Source organism: Pan troglodytes, chromosome 6, assembly GCF_028858775.2.
Source record: "Pan troglodytes isolate AG18354 chromosome 6, NHGRI_mPanTro3-v2.0_pri, whole genome shotgun sequence".
NCBI classification, from domain to species: Eukaryota; Metazoa; Chordata; class Mammalia; order Primates; family Hominidae; genus Pan; species Pan troglodytes.
Window position 1 is genome coordinate 73045176 of NC_072404.2, and position 19239 is coordinate 73064414.

General features: G+C 40.2%; 1 protein-coding gene across 1 annotated transcript in view; it reads right to left on the reverse strand.

The window, feature by feature from the left end:
* LOC129135489 (integrator complex subunit 4-like protein 2) overlaps positions 1–10277 on the reverse strand; it is a 49576-nt gene extending 39299 nt beyond the window's left edge. The window contains 1 exon segment of the mRNA XM_054655632.2: positions 10002–10277. Within this exon segment, the coding sequence (XP_054511607.2) occupies positions 10002–10168 (167 nt within the window). The 5' untranslated portion in view covers positions 10169–10277.
* Between the last annotated feature and the right edge of the window lie 8962 nt (positions 10278–19239).

Genomic DNA, 19239 nt, shown 5'->3' on the forward strand with positions numbered 1-19239 from the left:
CTTTTTTTTTTTTTTTTTTTGAGAGAAAGTGTCTTGCTCTGTGACCCAGGCTGGAGTGCAGTGGTGCGATCTCAGCTCACTGCAATCTCCACTTCCCGGGTTCAAGCGATTCTCCTGCCTTAGCCTCCCTAGTAGCTGGGATTACAGGCGTGTGCCACCATGCCCGGCTAATTTTTGTATTTTCAGTAGAGATGAGGTTTCACCATGTTGGCCAGGCTGGTCTTGAACTCCTGACCCGAGGTGATCCGCCCACCTCGGCCTCCAAAAGTGCTGGGATTACAGGCACCACCGTGTCCAGACTGAACTTCTATAAATACATTAAATCTCAGAATAAATCAATATAAAACTTACTTATCAATCCAGTCCTAAAAGAAGAGACAATTTCCAATTAGCCCTTTTCTTTGTATGTGTCTAAGTCCTGAAAAGGAGTCTACTACAAATGGAGCCTACTCCTACGGGTTTATTAATCCATTCTGGTTTTCAAATTTTGGCAGTTTAATGAAGAGGAAAAAACACCTCTTTTTCCTATACAAGGAAAAATAAAATATTCTATAAATATTTATAAATAAAAGATGAATATTTATAATATTCTATCTTACAAAATATAATAAATAATATTGCCTACCTCCTCAAAGAATCACTGTGGTTAATTTAATTGCTGTGAAAATATTTTTAACCAGGAAAACTACATAAGAGATCATTATTCTCAAACTCATCTGGTATCTTTGTCTGGCATTTGGCGCAAGCCAAACTAAAATGGGTCCCAAACAATTTTAAAGATTTTTTTGTAAAGTACTGAAAACCATTTAAGAAAGATATTCCAATTTCTTCACTTATGGATGAGAAGATTAGGACAAAAGAAGTGAAGTATCTTTCCGAAGGTGTACAGAAAGCTCCTATCAGAGATGAAAAATGAGGACCAGGCAATCTGATTTTCAGGGCCTGTGCTTTTCCCTTACTCCCCATTGCCTTCCAAAAATCTAACCAACATTTCTTTTCTAGAAGTGGGCTTTTTGCATGGTGAGAGGAGAGGAAAACGGCTTCACAATCAACAAAAGCCAGCTTACACCCACATTGACCTTTCAGGATAGAGCTGACTGACAACCCAGATAAATTAGACTGCAGCACTGCGCACTTGTTCATAGTCATCAGAGAGTAATTTACAGGCCTGCAAAGAAGAATTCCAAAAGTCTATTAGTTCTGTGTCCTGTCAGGCAATGTTTAAACTATTTTCAAAGTGAAGATATAGGGTAGTTGGATAAGGATGCCCAGTAAAACACTTGTGTGTGGTTTTAACTTCTTGAATCTTTGCTTAAAAATGAATCTTGACCTCTGTCAGCTGCTCTGGCTATATTCTGACTATGCACTCTACCCCACGTCTGGAAGGAGAATCACAGACTGACGGCATAAAAACATCTAGAACAGATAAAACCCAGCAAAGCATGCTGGGAGCCCACAGTACTGTTCTCACAGGCTCAAACACCAATTATGGGTTTTTCCTCCCCCCGTAAAAATCAAAGCGCACACTTCTGTTTACCTTGGTCTGAAATCATTGGCCTCTGTTTCAATCCACTCACTCTTTCTGGGTAGCCCCATACTCCCTAAATACTGATGGCTCCGAATACCTACCCTTAGCTCTGATTTCTCCTGATGTCCAGACCCTTTTTAACTACTTATGGCTGGAATTCTCTTCATGGATGTCCCATCAAACTTTTGTACCCAACACACGCAAACCTGAACTCATTAAGGAAGCAAATTCTACCTTATATCTTAAATTCTACACTATCAGTCCATCCTCACTCCCCTGATGCTGTCATTACTGCTTGCCTAGATTACTAACAGAGTCTTATGCCACCAAACATCTGAATCAGCCAACTAACTTCCGTTCCTCTGAGTCCTTACTATCCAAGTTTCCTTTAAATTATTTGGCTTCCCACATAGTATCAAAAAAAACAAACAAACAAAAAAACGAGGAAATAGTACATGAAAAAGCAGAATTAAAACAACTGAGTATATGTTTAAAACTGCAAAAGCTCACTTTTTCAGAAAAATATTAAAATATTAAATCTAACAAATATCTAGGCAGACTGATGGAGAAAAATACAGAAAATGCACAAAAAAACCAATTACCTGGAATGTGAAGGATACAAAACGTCAGCAGTTGTAGATTTTAAATAAGCAATGACTTTGAGTTCAACCATGATTGGGTATATTGAAAAGAATCTCTCAGAAAAAAAGAAAAAGAAAACTGTTATAAAGCTATGTACAAAATGTTAAGCACTATTGAAGTCTTCCAATTCTACCAGTTATGGAGTTATTGGTCTTGGACTAACTCTCCTGAAAAGAAAAAAACAAAACAAAACAAAAAAACCTAAAAACTGGGATAAAATAGCCTACCGTGGGCACTGGCAATGCAACTGAGCAGGTAGGACATGGGTGCTACATTCTCTTTGTCAGAACACAAAGCATTCATACACTCTTCTCACCCTCACTCTCACCTTTTAATCTTAGATCTACTATTAAACGTATTCAACATTACTATCAATCCTTTGGTCAAAATTTCTTTACTCACATTTTACTTGATGCACTTGGATAGACTGTTCAAGAAAGTGTGAGTAGTGAATTCCTCAAACTCTTGCATATTTAAAATTACATTTTTGAGCCTTGATGCTTGAAGTGTAGCTTGGGTAACGGGTGGGCTTTAAGCCAATTTTGGCATGCAAGGGGCTGAGTTTATTAGGCATCAGCACCTCTGAAAATCGTGGGGATGCAAGCTTAATTTCAACACTATTCTAAATACTTGAAAGATATTATATAATTCTTTAATAAACTCCTATGTCTACCAATGGTTCACATGAACTCAATATCCAAGATTAAACATCTATAAAATCAAGGCACTGTTATTTAGTGGAGACTTGCTGGCTATTCTATGAGAGGAGCTATTGTTATTGTAATCTCATCCTCTCATAAAAGTGTATCATATTACTCATAACCAGCCCTTCATATTCTATTCCTATTTTGGTATTTAAAAATAAGATATCTTTGAAACACTTGAATTCAAAGAGGGAATCTGAATAGTTTTTAAAATGTCAATGAAATGCCATTTCTTCATGCTTGAACAAATACAAATTGACTGAAGTGCTTCTCTTCAAACTTTCTGGAACATTTTTTATCTAAATTCTAGGAACAATCACAATAAGTTTTAACCACAAATGTGAGAATGTTCTAAACGTTAGGGTGGAAAAATTTTTAAAATAATTTTATAGTAATTTTTTTCATCATAGTGACAGTGTGCTAAATTTTTTTAAGTCAAATATTACTGTGGACATTTAAGTCAAGATTCTAAGTAGCTGTTCTAAAGTCCAAAATTTAGTTTCATATACAATGATATTATACATATATTTGCATATAAAATTAATATATGTGAGCCATGTTTCAAATAGTTGAGAGATTATTATATCAAAGATTCTTGATTATATAAAATGCCAATTACTTATAGGCACACATGCTTTTAATAATTACAAAGGCAGTTGTGATTGATTCTACTCTTGCTACTGGCATTTATATGGACATAACATTATGGTCTGAAGAATATTTAGGCAAATTTATCCCTCATATGATCAGAAGAACAATGCAAGATAGTTTATATCTGAAAGGAAAAATCCTTTATATGGTTCTGAAAGCCTAAATCATTAACAACTTGCATAATAATTAGCATAAAAATACACAAACACGCCCTCTTCCTAGCAGTAAGTACACAGTGATAACAGAATCAAAGCATGTGGCTATGTGCATGTTTATATTTCAAGACGCAGAGCACTCTATTCCTCTTCTCTGTCCTTTCTAGATGGCACAATTCCTCACGAATCTAAGTGCAGTCATAGGGTGGATTAGGGTGACCTGCCATTTGTATGCAACTGATCTCTATTTTGGAAGCAATTAATGTAAAAATATATTTTTACAAGATAATTTCAAATTTCAGGGCAAACTAGCATGGTTTCACTCCTTTTCTTTGTAACATTTTTTCTAAGGTTGGAAAAGTAAGGCTTTAGTACGATTTTTAATAATAAGTTTTCAAAGTGAGACGCAAAATGGTGGCGCCAACACATTTCAAGTCTGCTACATTTTGAATACACTTATTGGAGAAAAGACCTTCTCATCATTTTTCTCTTACAGGAAAGGAAATAACATGTACAGTTGACCCTTAAGCAACACGGAGGTTGGGGTGCTGGCCCCCCTGCACAGTAGAAAATCCACTATAACTTTGACTCCCCCAAAACTTAACTACTAATAGCCTACTGTAAGCCTTACAAATAACACAAGCAGTCAATTAACACATATTTAATATGTTATATTTCTTATATACTGTATTCTTAACAAACATGCCAGAGAAAAGAAAAAGAAAATCATAAGGAAAATATATTTACTAGTTATTAAATGGAAGTAGATGATCAAACAGGTCTTCATCCTCATCCTTTTCATGGGCAGGGTATGGAGAAGGATGTAGAATTGTTGGTTTTGCTAAGTGGACCTGCACAGTTCAAACCCCTGTGGTGCAAAGGCCAACTGTAAAGTCATTGAATAGCAATTTAGTTTTAGAAATTAACCTCACTAAAATACTCTTAGAAGGATGCCAAGAAAAAAAATGAATAAGTATTTTTGGTTCATCTATTTCATCATTTCATTTCATTTCCTCATTTCATTACATCTTTTCATCATTTCGTTTCATCATTTCATCTCATCATTTCATCTCATCATTTCATTTCATTCTTTCATTTTATCATTTCATCTCAACATTTCATCATTTCACTTCATCTCATCATTTCATCATTTCATCTCATGATTTCATCTCACCATTTCATCTTTTCATCTCATTTCATCTTTTCATCTCATTTCATTATTTCATCCTTTCATCATTTTGTTGCATCATTTCATTTCATCATATCATTTCATTCTTTCATTTCATTTCATCATTTCATCTCAACATTTCATTTCATCATTTCACTTCATCTCATTTCATTTCATCTCATGATTTCATCTCATCATTGCATTTCATCTCATTTTATTTCATCTTTTCATCTCGTCATTTCATTTCATCATTGCATCTTTTCATCTCAATTCATTTATTTCATCAATTCATTTCATTTCACTTATTTCATCATTTCATCATGACTTCATTTCATCATTTAATATCATTTCATCATTTCATTTCATATCATTTCATCATTTCATCTTTCCATTTCATCATTTCATCATTTGACTTATTTCATCATTTCATTTCCTCATTTCATCATTTCATTTCATCCTTTCATCATTTCATCCTTTCATTTCATTATTTCATCATTTCATCTCATCATCGCATTTCCTCATTTCATCATTTCACTTCATCTCATTTCATAATTTCATCTCATGATTTCATTTCATCTCATGATTTCATTTCATCTCATTTCATCTTTTCATCTCATCATTTCATCAATTCATCATTTCATCATTTCATTAATCATTTCACTTCATTTCATCATTTCATATCATTTCTTCATCATTTGATCTTTTCATTTCATCATTTCACTTCATCATTTCATTTCTTCATTTCATTTCCTCATTTCATTTCACCATTTCATCATTTCATTTCATCATTTCATTATTTTATTTCATCAATTCATTTCATTTCATCATTTCATCATTTGACTTCATTTCATCATTTCATCATTTAATATCATTTCATTTCATATCATTTCATCATTTCATCTTTCCATTTCATCATTTCATCATTTGACTTATCATTTCCTCATTTCATCATTTCATCATTTCATTTCATCCTTTCATCATTTCATCTCATCATTTCATCCTTTCATTTCATTATTTCATTTCATCATTTCATCTCATCATTGCATTTCCTCATTTCATCATTTCACTTCATCTCATCATTTCATAATTTCATCTCATGATTTCATTTCATCTCATGATTTCATTTCATCTCATCATTTCATAATTTCATCTCATGATTTCATTTCATCTCATCATTTCATTTCATCTCATTTCATCTTTTCATCTCATTTCATCATTTCATTTCATCTTTTCATCTCATCATTTCATTTCATCAATTCATCATTTCATTATTTCATTAATCATTTCACTTCACTTCATTTCATATCATTTCATTTGATCTTTTCATTTCATCATTTCATTTCATCATTTCACTTCATCATTTCATTTCATTTCCTCATTTCATTTCACCATTTCATCATTTCATTTCATCATTCTATTTCATCATTTCATCATTTCATCTCATCATTTCATCTTTTCATTATTTCATTTCATCATTTCATCTCATCATTTCATCTCATCATTTCATCATTTCACTTCATCTCATCATTTCATCTCATGATTTCATCTCATCATTTCATCTCATGATTTCATTTCATCTCATCAATTCATAGCATCTTTTCATCTCATTTCATTATTTCATTTCATTTTTTCATTTCATCATTCATCATTTCATTTTGTCAATTCATTTCATTTCCTTATTTCATCATTTCATTATTTCACTTCATTTCATCATTTCATTCCATCATTTCATATCATTTCTTCATCATTTCATCATTTCATTTCACTTCATTTCACCATTTCATCATCATTCCATTTCATCATTCCATTTCTCATTTCATCTTATCATTTCATTTCATCATTTCACTTCATCTCATGATTTCATCATTTCATCTAATGATTTCATTTCATCTCATCATTTCATCTTTTCATCTCGTCATTTCATTTAATCATTTCGTTTCATTTCACCTTTTAATCTTGTCATTTCATCATTTCATGTCATCAATTCATCATTTCATTTCATTATTTCATCATTTCATCATTTCACTTCATCACTTCATTACATTTCATCTCATCATTTCATATCATTTCCTCATTTCATCATCTTTTCATTTCATCATTTCATTTCATTGTTTCACTTCATCATTTCATCATTTCATATCATTTCATTTCATCATTTCATCTTTTCATCATTTCATTTCATTATTTCACTTCATCAGTTCATTTCCTCATTTCATTTCACCATTTTGTTTCATCATTTCATTATTTCATTTCATCATTCGATTTCATCATTTCATCTAATCTCATTTCATCATTTCATTTCTTCATTTCATCATTTCATCATTACGTTTCTTCATTTGATCATTTGATTATTTCATTTCATTTCAGTGATACATGTATTTAAGTACTAATGTGATGCCCAGGAGACACCCTATTTCCCTTTGTAAAACACCTCCTTCAACAAAAGGCAACCTCTCATGGCTGGCTAAGTCTACAGGGATACCAGCCTCTCTTCAACCACCCAGTTTGATTTAGAACCTCAAACAGCACCTCAGTTTCATAAAAACCTGAAACATAAACACAACACTTGGTTGTAAGTGAGCCAACAGTTTCTTGTCTCTTTCTCTGCTCAAGGCTTAAGGCCGTGTCTCCCCAACTATGTTCAGTGGAAGAAAAGATCCCCTGGACAAATAAGTTTGAGAACTGTTGTTGCAGGACTTCTCAGAACCTTTAAAACACAAATCCTCATCCGCAGGGATCTTCAGGAGGGAGATGGCTGGTGCAGCACAACTTTCTTTCACAGGAGCATCTTGAAGAATACAGTATGAGATACAGAAAGGCTGCATTGAGTCTTTTTAAGGGCCCGGGCCTTGGTGGGGGTGGGGTAGGAGCTCTCCAGATAGCATCTAATGAGTAGGAACATTCAGGTGGCTTTTTTTTTCCTTACTGGCAAAACTGTGTGTGCACCGTGAATGAAGCTGGTCTCCCTTATCCATATCAAAACTAAACCCAAATTAATTGGCTAAATTGGGACTCAACACCTCCAGGAGCCACGTGGAAGAAAGCCCCACCACACTTTAAAGTAGCTTACCTCATCATATTTGAGGAAAGCAAAACGCTTATGACCAGTATGCTGCTAATCCAAGTCTACAGATAATGCTGTATGAAAAATTATTTTTCCCAATCATGGCTGGCATAGTCCACATTTTGCATTACACTTTCCCCCCTTTTTTTAAATTTTAAGCACAGGTCTTTTTCTCTTCTTTTTTAAAATTTTAATTTAATTATACAAGACGGAGTCTCAGTATGTTGCCCAGGCTGGTCTTGGACTCCTGAGCTTAAGTGATACATCCGTCTCCGCCTCCCAAAGTGCTGGGATTACAGGCCTGAGACACTGTGCCCGGCCTTAAACACAAATCTTAATTCATTCTTACAACCATCCTGAGGTTAGAAAAATGGAAGGGGAAGAAAAATGGCAAGCAGGCAGGCTGACTTCGGCTTCATTATTTGGAAGGACAGTTTGCTCGGTTAAAACACACTACTGCCCACAAAGGCCAAGACAACAGAAAAATACAGACTTATATAAATAGATTTTATATGTGACAGCAGTTTGAATGGAGACTTTTTCAATGCAAATGACAAACAGCTGTCCTTGGGAATAAATGACAACGAATTTTTTTTATCTCAACAGCTGTCCTGAGAGCACGTCTCTACATCTCTACCTGCCTTCTGGAAACAGGGAAAAAGCCAAAACGGACGACAAGACACTAGATCAGCCGTGTCCAACCCTGTGACTACAAGGACTTTTCCGCCTATCTTTGGTCGTGGGTATCATCAAAATTCTGCACAAACCTTTTTTTTTTTTAAGCTCATCAGCTGTTGTTAGCATTAGTGTATTTTATGTGTGGCCCAGGAGCATTCTTCTTCCAATGTGGGCCTGAGAAGCCAAAAGACTGGACACCTGTGCACTAAATCAAAAGGCTATTCCTTCTGGAAGCAATTGTAAAGAATTTCTCACATTATCTTGACATGAAAACCAATGGATAGTGGGACAGAATGCAAAATCTTCAAGAATTTTTGTTGTTGTTGTTGTTGAGTCAAGGTCTTGCTCTGTGGCCCAGGCTGGAGTACACTGGTGAGATCACAGCTCAGTGCAGGCTCAAGTGCTCCTCCCGCCTCAGCCACAGTACTAGCTGGGACTACAGATGCGCACAGCCACCCCTGGCTAATATTTTATCTTTTGTAGAGATGGGGTCTCACTGTATTGTCCAGGTTGGTCTCAAACTCTTTGACTCAAGGGATCCAGGACAGGATAACAGGTGGGAGCCACCACACCTGGCCATGTGCATGAACTTTTAAGACAAACACAAGGCCCCACAAAAGGTAAGGTTTTCCCACCTAATTTCCAGGGGATCTTTTGGTGCAAGGATGAGAAGCCCTTAAAAGTACACACACAACTCCAAAGATTCAAGACAGTTCATTCGGGCTGAGCCAGCCCACTGGGCAGACAGACCTTCAAGAAACGCCCACCCATGACATACACCAGATGGCTCTCCAAGAATCTCTTCAGTCCTCAGGGTCCCTAAGGTACTGGACAGAGCTAGGAAAGCAAACCCATTTGCTTCTCACGAAACCCCTTGAGGTCAAGACCCCACAATCAGACGAGGCTGGAGTGGCTCACCCTCAGTCAACAGGCCAGACTCAAGGTAGTATAATGACTTAACCAAGGGTGTGGGACTCCAGGTCTGACTCCCAACTCAGTTCTCCTTTAATAACCACACTTTGTTAATTCTCCTTAACAGGGGTTCCTGGCAAGTCAGTTCCCCCTCAGGCCTTTGGTTTCCTCACCTACAAGATGAGAGGGCTGGACCAGATGGAAATTCGGGGGGTAAGGGGATGTCCGTGCGCAGCCCACCCACCCCCCCCCCCTCGCCCCACGGGACCCTAGAGCCTCCATCCCAGTTCCCACCAAGCACCCGCCCCACAAATCCTGCCCAAGGTGAGGGCTGGTCCCGGGTCCCTCGGCTGCCACATCAGCGAGTGCAGGAGGGAGGGGAAGCCTCCAAGGGCGCGACGCGGGCTCAAGGATGCAACTCGGCCAGGAGTGAACTGGGGCCTCAAGGGAGGTGTCCGGGCCGCTCCTCGAGCCCAGCCCAGGTCCCCAAACCCCTTACCTCCAGGGTCCGTATCTCCTGCTCGGTGAGGTCGTTGGACACAGCACACTTGGTGCCCAGCCCGCGCAGGCTGCCAATGGAGATGCCCATGAGCTTCTGGAGCTGCCCGCACTGCTGCAGCCCCGGGCTGGCCGTGCCCCCTGCGCCACCCTCAGCGGCCGCTGCATCACCCCCGCCACCGCCCTCCTTCTTCTCTCCCATTGCCTCCGCGCACAGTGCCGCTCTATGCAGGCCACAGCGGCCGAGGCAGGGAGCCCGGGGCTCGGGCGCCTAGGCAAGGAACCCCCGAGCCGGGAGAGCTGGACCGGGAGCGCTCCTCGGCGCTGCCCTTGCCAGGACGCCAGTAGAGCTGGCAGCGGAGTCTGCCGCTCCCGCCCTCAGAGCCGCGGCGGCGGGAGCAGAAAGCCGCGGCGGCAGAAAGCCGCGGCGGCGGGGGCAGAAAGCCGCGGCGGCAAAAATGCGCGGCGGCGGGGCAAAAAGCCGCGGTGGAAGAAAGCCGCCGGGGCGGGGGCATAAAGCCGCGGCGGGGGGGGGACAAAAAGCAGTGGGAGCTGGGGCAAAAAAACCACAAAAAGCCGCGGTGGCGGGGAGCAAAAAGCCGCGGCCGCGAGGGCAAAAAGCCAGGGCGACGGGCGCAAAAAGCCGCGGCGGCAAAAAGCCACGGCGGCGGGGGGCAAAAAGCCGCGGCGGCGGGGGGCAAAAAGCCGCGGCGGTGGGGGGCAAAAAGCCGCGGCGGGCAAAAAGCCGCGGCGGGCAAAAAGCCGCGGCAAAGGGGGGCAAAAAGCCTCGGCGGGCAAAAAGCCGCGGCAGCCGGGGTCAAAAAGCCGCGGCGGGCAAAAAGCCCCGGCAGCGGGGGAGCAAAAAGCCCCGGCAGCGGGGGCAAAACGCCGCGGCGGCGGAGGCAAAAAGCTGCAAAAGCCGCGGTGTGGGGGCAGAAAGCCGCAGCGGGAGAAAGTCTCACTCCAAATTCCCTTGCTTCAGTAAGCTTCTCTAGGCCAATGTTCCTTCGGCATTACCCATTTTCTTCCTATGAATGCAAATCACATAAACATGGAAGTACATTTGACCATTTTAATTGTTTAACATTCCATGTCACACGACCTTCCACAATAGAATCAATGTATTAAAATGTGTTAACGACCACACATTTTACACAAATGCCATGAATCCTTAAGGGGTTCCAATTTATAAAATATGTCTGCAAATCATACTTTATGATGCTTTGTATTCTGTCGGTAATTGGATGTCATATATTTAAATTCTATTAAACTGCTTATTAAAATGTCCAGTGCCTCTTTTCTTGCATGGCCACAAATATTGTCACTTTAAATCAGCACCTTTCAAAGTTAGTTTCATGACAACTCAAGATACTTTAAACTATTTTAGAAAGTCTCAAAATAATTCAAAAATAATTCATTTAGTTAACATATTTTGTAAATATGCATATTCTATGTATTAATTTAAATTTGGAATAAGGAAGAGATAAAATGTCTTTAAAAGGTATTGCAACTGTAAGTAATCAAAGAAGGAAAAACAAACAGAATAAACTGTTAAAGGGCCAGAATATTGCTTCTAAATATGTTTGTTCTATTTTGGAATCTAAACGTGTTGGCCTAGCAGTAAAGTTCTTCGAAATTTGCCAATCTGTTTGGATCTTATCACACTAAACTCCTCTCCGTGTATCCTATGATTTAATAATCCTCTATTACCTCTATAACACAATTCACCCAGAAAAATTAAGTGCATAATTTCTTCTGGATTTACTGTGAAATACATGATTTTAAAACTTGCAATAGTACAAAAGTATAACAGAAAAAGTAAAAGTCTTCCAGCCCCACTTCCTAGAGGAAGCCGCTGTTTTTATTTTTATTTTTTGAGATGGAGTCTTACTCTGTTGCCCAGACTAGAGTGCAATGGCATGACCTTGCTCACTGCAACCTCTGCCTCCTGGGTTCAAGTGATTCTCTTGCCTCAGCCTCCCAAGTAGCTGGGATTACAGGCACACACCGCCATGCCCAGCTAATTTTTGTATTTTTAGTAGAGACGGGGGGGTTTCACCATGTTGGCCATGCTAGTCTCGAACTCTTGACCTCAAGTGATCTGCCCGCCTTGGCTTCCCAAAGTGCTGGGATTGCAGGTGTGAGCCACCGTGCCTGGCCTCCTTAAGTTCCTTTTGAATTTTAGTGCCATGTGTACACCTATCTCCCATCCAAAAAGTAAACAAAATAGAATTTAAATTTTTCTGCAGAATTATAATTTTTTCACCATTCATTCTGGGAAGAACCACGTGAGGCCAAAACCAAGGACCCTACCCTTCTTCACTTGGTACCACCTTCCCACTTGACAAGTTACAAGTCCCATGGGGGTAACCACAAGGTCCCCTCAGCCTGGCCATTGTACACAGCCCCAGGGTACTGGCAACGCACGACCTACACTCCAAGGCAACTGGACAACTTGGTCTTTGGTAAGATCACTTATGATAACAAAGTGAGTCAGCTTCGCTTCAGACAAGCAATGTGGCAGTGATACAAAGGCAAGCTATTTTGACAAATATTATTTTTGAGGCAGTCGCTCTGTTACACAGGCTGGGGTACAGTGGTTTGATCGTGGCTCACTGCAGCGTTGACCTCCAGGGATCAAGTGATCCTCCCACCTCAGCCTCCTGAGTACCTGGGAATACAAGTGCTCGCCACCATGCCTGGCTAATTTTCAAAATTTTTTTGTAGATACAAGGTCTCATTATGCTGCACAGGCTGGTCTCAAACTCCTGAGCTCAAGTTATCCTTCTGCTGGGATTACAGGCTGAGCCACTGTGCCCGAACTTTTTGCAGAATTAAAACATACGCATTCATTTTCCTTTTGCTATTCTTAATCTCTGTAGTTATTTTTAGGGAGAAAATTCTTGTTGACTTCAATCTCTATGTAGTATGAGTTGTGTTATAACAATAAATTATATATTATATATTATATTACATATAATACATATAATATCACATATAAGTTATAGCTCTTTTGTTCCCCTCTTACTCTTCTAAGTGTGCTGCTTAAAGGAAGAGCTGTGTTTACCTTTTCCTATTGCTCACTGTATCTAGCAATATCTTACAGCATGGCATACAATACGTACGTATTTAAAACCGCATTGCCTCCTGAAAATTGTTTTTAAGAAATTCCACTCCATTTATCAATATAAGATTCAGAAATTGTTACATTCTAGAAGGGACCTAAGGGATCTAGTCCAGGGATTTTCCAGCTGTGTTCTCCTGAGCCTTAAGGTCCCTGGGAGGACTCTGAGAAGGAAGGGTTAGGTAAGCAGTTGGGGCTTCTAACTCCCTAGCAGATCAGCTCTGTTTTGTATAACAGGGTTTTGAGTAAAGTAGTAAAGTTTTTATTTGTAAAAAGTTTCATTGAATGATAAAGGGGATATCACCACCAATCCCACAGAAATACAAACTACCATCACAGAATACTATAAACACCTCTACGCAAATAAACTAGAAAATCTAGAAGAAATGGATACATTCCTCGACACATACACCCTCCCAAGACTAAACCAGGAAGAAGTTGAATCTCTGAATAGACCAATAACAGGCTCTGAAATTGTGGCAATAATTAAGAGCTTACCAACCAAAAAAAGTCCGGGACCAGATGGATTCACAGCCGAATTCTACCAGAGGTAAAAGGAGGAGCTGGTACCATTCCTTCTGAAACGATTCCAATCAATAGAAAAAGAGGAAATCCTCCCTAACTCATTTTATGAGGCCAGCATTATTCTGATACCAAAGCCTGGCAGAGACACAACAAAAAAAGAGAATTTTAGACCAATATCCCTGATGAACATCGATGCAAAAATCCTCAACAAAACACTGGCAAACCGAATCCAGCAGCACATGAAAAAGCTTATCCAGCATGATCAAGTGGGCTTCATCCCTGGGATGCAAGGCTGGTTCAACATACGCAAATCAATAAATGTAATCCAGCATATAAACAGAACCAACAACAAAAACCATACGATTATCTCAATACATGCAGAACGGCCTTTGACAAAATTCAACAACCCTTCATGCTAAAAACTCTCAATAAACTGAGTATTGATGGACTGTATCTCAAAATAATAAGAGCTATCTATGACAAACCCACAGCCAATATCATACTGAATGGGCAAAAACTGGAAGCATTCCCTTCGAAAACTGGCACAAGACAGGGATGCCCTCTCTCACCACTCCTATTCAACACAGTGTGGGAAGTTCTGGCCAGGGCAATGAGGCAGGAGAAGGAAATAAAGGGTATTCAATTAGGAAAAGAGGAAGTCAAATTCTCCCTGTTTGCAGATGACATGATTGTATATCTAGAAAACCCCATCGTCTCAGCCCAAAATCTCCTTAAACTGATAGGCAACTTCAGCAAAGTCTCAGGATACAGAATCAATGTGCAAAAATCACAAGCATTCTTATACACCAATAACAGACAAACAGAGAGCCAAATCATGAGTGAACTCCCATTCACAATTGCTTCAAAGAGAATAAAATACTCAGGAATCCAACTTACAATGGATGTGAAGGACCTCTTCAAGGAAAACTACAAACCACTGCTCAATGAAATAAAAGAGGATACAAACAAATGGAAGAACATTCCACACTCATGGGTAGGAAGAATCAATATCGTGAAAACGGCCACACTGCCCAAGGTAATTTGTAGATTCAATGCCATCCCCATCAAGCTACCAATGACTTTCTTCACAGAATTGGAAAAAACTACTTTAAAGTTCATATGGAACCAAAAAAGAGCCCGCATTGCCAAGTCACTCCTAAGCCAGAAAAACAAAGCTGGAGGCATCATGCTACCTGACTTCAAACTATACTACAAGGCTACAGTAACCAAAACAGCATGGTACTGGTACCAATATAGAGATATAGACCAATGGAACAGAATAGAGCCCTCAGAAATAATGCCGCATATCTACAACTATCTGATCTTTGGCAAACCTGACAAAAACAAGAAATGGGGAAAGGATTCCCTTTTTAATAAATGGTGCTGGGAAAACTGGCCAGCCATATGTAGAAAGCTGAAACTGGATCCCTTCCTTACATCTTATACAAAAATTAATTCAAGATGGATTAAAGACTTAAATGTTAGACCTAAAACCATAAAAACCCTAGAAGAAAACCTAGGCAATACCATTCAGGACACAGGCATGGGCAAGGACTTCATGTCTAAACCACCAAAAGCAATGGCAACAAAAGCCAAAACTGACAAATGGGATCTAATTAAACTAAAGAGCTTCTGCAAAGCAAAAGAAACTACCATCACAGTGAACAGGCAACCTACAGAATGGGAGAAAATTTTTGCAGTCTACTCACCTGACAAAGGGCTAATATCCAGAATCTACAATGAACTCAAACAAATTTACAAGAAAAAAACAACCCCATCAAAAAGTGGGTGAAGGATATGAACAGACACTTCTCAAAAGAAGACATTTATGCAGCCAAAAGACACATGAAAAAATGCTCATCACTGGCCATCAGAGAAATGCAAATCAAAACCACAATGAGATACCATCTCACACCAGTTAGAATGGCGATCATTAAAAAGTCAGGAAACAACAGGTGCTGGAGAGGATGTGGAGAAATAGGAACACTTTTACACTGTTGGTGGGACTCTAAACTAGTTCAACCATTGTGGAAGTCAGTGTGGCGATTCCTCAGGGATCTAGAACTAGAAATACCATTTGACCCAGCCATCCCATTACTGGGTATATACCGAAAGGATTATAAATCATGCCACTATAAAGACACATGCACACGTATGTTTATTGTGGCACTATTCACAATAGCAAAGACTTGGAACCAACCCAAATGTCCATCAATGATAGACTGGATTAAGAAAATGTGGCACATATACACCACGGAATACTATGCAGCCATAAAAAATGGTGAGTTCATGTCCTTTGTAGGGACATGGATGAAGCTTGAAACCATCATTCTCAGCAAACTATCTCAAGGACAAAACACCAAACACCGCATGTTCTCACTCATAGGTGGGAATTGAACAATGAGAATACATGGACACAGGAAGGGGAACATCATACACTGTTGCTTGTTGTGGGGTGGGGGGAGGGAGGAGGGATAGCATTAGGAGATATACCTAATGTTAAATGAAGAGTTAATGGGTGCGGCACACCAACATGGCACATGTATACATATGTAACAAACCTGCATGTTGTGCACACGTACCCTAAAAATTAAAGTATAATTTTAAAAAATTTTTAAAAAAAATTTTTTTTAAAGTGTCATTGAAAAGACAAAAAAAATTCTTTGGGAGGCCAAGGCAGAAGAATCACTTGAGGCCAGGAGTTTCAGATCAGCTTGGGCAACATAGTGAGAAATAAATTAGCTGGGTGTGGTGGTGCACACCTGTAGTCCTAGCTACTTGGGAGGCAGAGGTAGGAGGATCGCTTGAGCCTGGGAGTTTGAGGCTACAGTAAGCTATGATTGTGTCACTGCGCTCCAGCCTGGTACAGAGTAAAACCCTGTCTCAAAAAAAAAAAAAAAAAAAAAAGTATAGCATAAAAACGTCTGATTCTGGTCTAACATTTTGGAGGTGAGGAAACTAGGATGCAGAGAGGTTAAGCGACTTGCCTATGGTCATGGAGCTAATAAACGACAATGAGGTGCCAAAACCTGGGGTCCCTGACTCCTGTTTCTGACCTCTATTATATCACACTGGCTCCCACAAGGGCTTACAAGGTAATCATTTAGCCACGACCAAATTTTTAGATAAAATAGACAAATTTTAAAACAAGTGTTTTCAATAAAATTCACCACTCTAACTATGAGAAGGCTCAGAAAGCACTCGAAAAAGGCCTCAGTGCTGACAGTGAGGAGAATGAGGAATATGATGGTCAAGAGAATTTATCTTCACCCCTGAGTCAGCTGGTGATGCTCCTGACGATCCTCACTGCTGTGACACTCCCGTGTGTCCCCTACCATCTAGCCAAATGATAAGATAAACAGTTTGGCTTGATTCACACCTTCATGCTCCCAACGACCATCGTGTCTGAAACATCCTCATGACTTTTATCTATCTCTCTCCTAGCACCTGTTCAATTACAAGTCAATAATTCCAGGAAGCCTTTACAGATAAAGCCACTTTTGCTCTTTCCCATCCCCTCTAATGATACTGATGCCTTTTTTCCTAAACCAAAAATCTAGACTTGTTGCTGGAAAATGTTGGTTGTATTTATGGGGACAATGGGACAGAATGCTTGCAGTTTTTGTGGCTGCCATTTATCCTCATGATTCCTTACACCCTTTACTGTGAATTGTTTTATAGATGTGCTTTCCAGTATAAATGTGCTCTCCAATTAGATTACAAGCTTCTTGAAGACAAGGATTCAGACTCCTACTAATTTTGACTTCTCTTTAGACCACGGGTCTAAAGTTGGCTCAATTCTCCAATTGTCATATTAACCTGAAAATCCCTTAGGAAGGCATGCCAGAGTGGATATCAACATACTGTTCTCTAAGTGCAACACAGCTATTTCTTTCAATAGAATTATAATGAATATTTCTGTTAAGAATAGATAAAATATGCCAGGTGTGGTGGCTCATGCCTGTAATCCCAGCACTTTGAGAGGTCAAGGCAGGAGGATCAGTTGAGTCCGGGAGTTTGAGATGAGCCTGGGCAACATGGCAAAACCTCGTCTCTACAAAAAATACAAAAAAAGTAAGCCGGGCATGGTAGTGCATGCCTCTAGTCTCAGCTACTCAGGAGGCTGAGGCAAGAGGATTGCTTGAGCCCAGGAGGTCAAGGCTACAGTAAGACAAGATTGTGCCACTGCCTGGGTGACAGAGCAACAACCTGTCACAAAAAAAAAAAAAATAGACAGACAAAATACAGCTTAGGCAATATGACAAAACCCCATATCTGCAAAAAATACAAAAATCAGCCAGGTGTGGTGGTGCATGCCTGTAGTCCCAACTACTTGGGAGGTTTAGGTGGGATGATCACTTGAGCCTGGGAGGTTGAGGCTCTGGTGGTGAGCCATGATCACACCACTGCACTCCAGCCTGGTCAACAGAGTGAGAACCTGTCTCGACAACAACAAATACACACACACACACACACACACACACATATATCTATATACATATATAATACATATATATACACACAAAATAGTTTAGAAGCCACATTGTGTGAACATGCATTTATAAACACTAAAATCCCGTGTAATGACAAGATGCTTAAACTGAAAGGCAGGAGGGAAATGCAGATTCACAATCCCCAGGTGAATCTCTGACTCTGGAGTGCACATGCAGTTTACGTAAATGTAAACTGGCTTATGTTTAAATTGTTCTTGCTGGCCGGGCGCAGTGGCTCACGACTATAATCCCAGCACGTTGGGAGGCCGAGGTGGACGGATCACCTGAGGCCCAGGAGTTCGAGACCAGCTTGGCCAACATGGCAAAATCCCGTCTCTACTAAAAATACAAAAATTAGCTGGGCATGGTCACGTATGCCTGTAGTCCTAGGTACTCGGAAGGCTGAGGCAGGAGAATCGCTTGAACCCAGGAGGTGGAGGCTGCAGTGAGCTGAAATTGCGACACTGCACTTCAGCCTTGGCGCCAGAGCAAGACTGTCTCAAAAAATTAAATAAAAATAAATAAATCGTTCTTGCTCTTCAGGGAGTAAGCCCAGGGGGGAGTGGGTGGGTAGGAAAAGCAGCACTGTTAAGTTTGGGTGAATAAATGTGAACAATGACTCCAATGCCATAGACCCTCACGTGTTTGTTGCATTAATTGGATAATTCAAAATATAAAGTATTATCCAGTTTCAGGATAATATTAAGATCTAAACCAATGAATGCTCTATGAAAAGTTGTAGACTAACTGATCCCTTAAAACTAAAAACAGCGTCTTCATAAGCTTCTACTGAGGGCAGCTACCACTTTCTTCATCACATTTCTTATCCTCAATAGCTGTGGGCAATGCCAAAATAGCTGTATGATCAACATTAATAAACAACACCAGGGCAACAGCCAGACACAAACCTAAATGAAGAATTAAATTGTAGGAGAAGAAGGAGGAAGCAGCGATGGCGGCTGCTGCGGCGGTTGCGGCGGGGGCCGGGGTGGGCGCCGCGGTCTGGGCCGGGCAGTGAGGCGCGGGCGGCCGGGCCGGTGGGCTGGGCGGCGGGCCCGGCGGCCGCCCTCGCGCCCTTGCCCGCGCCTGGCGGCCCG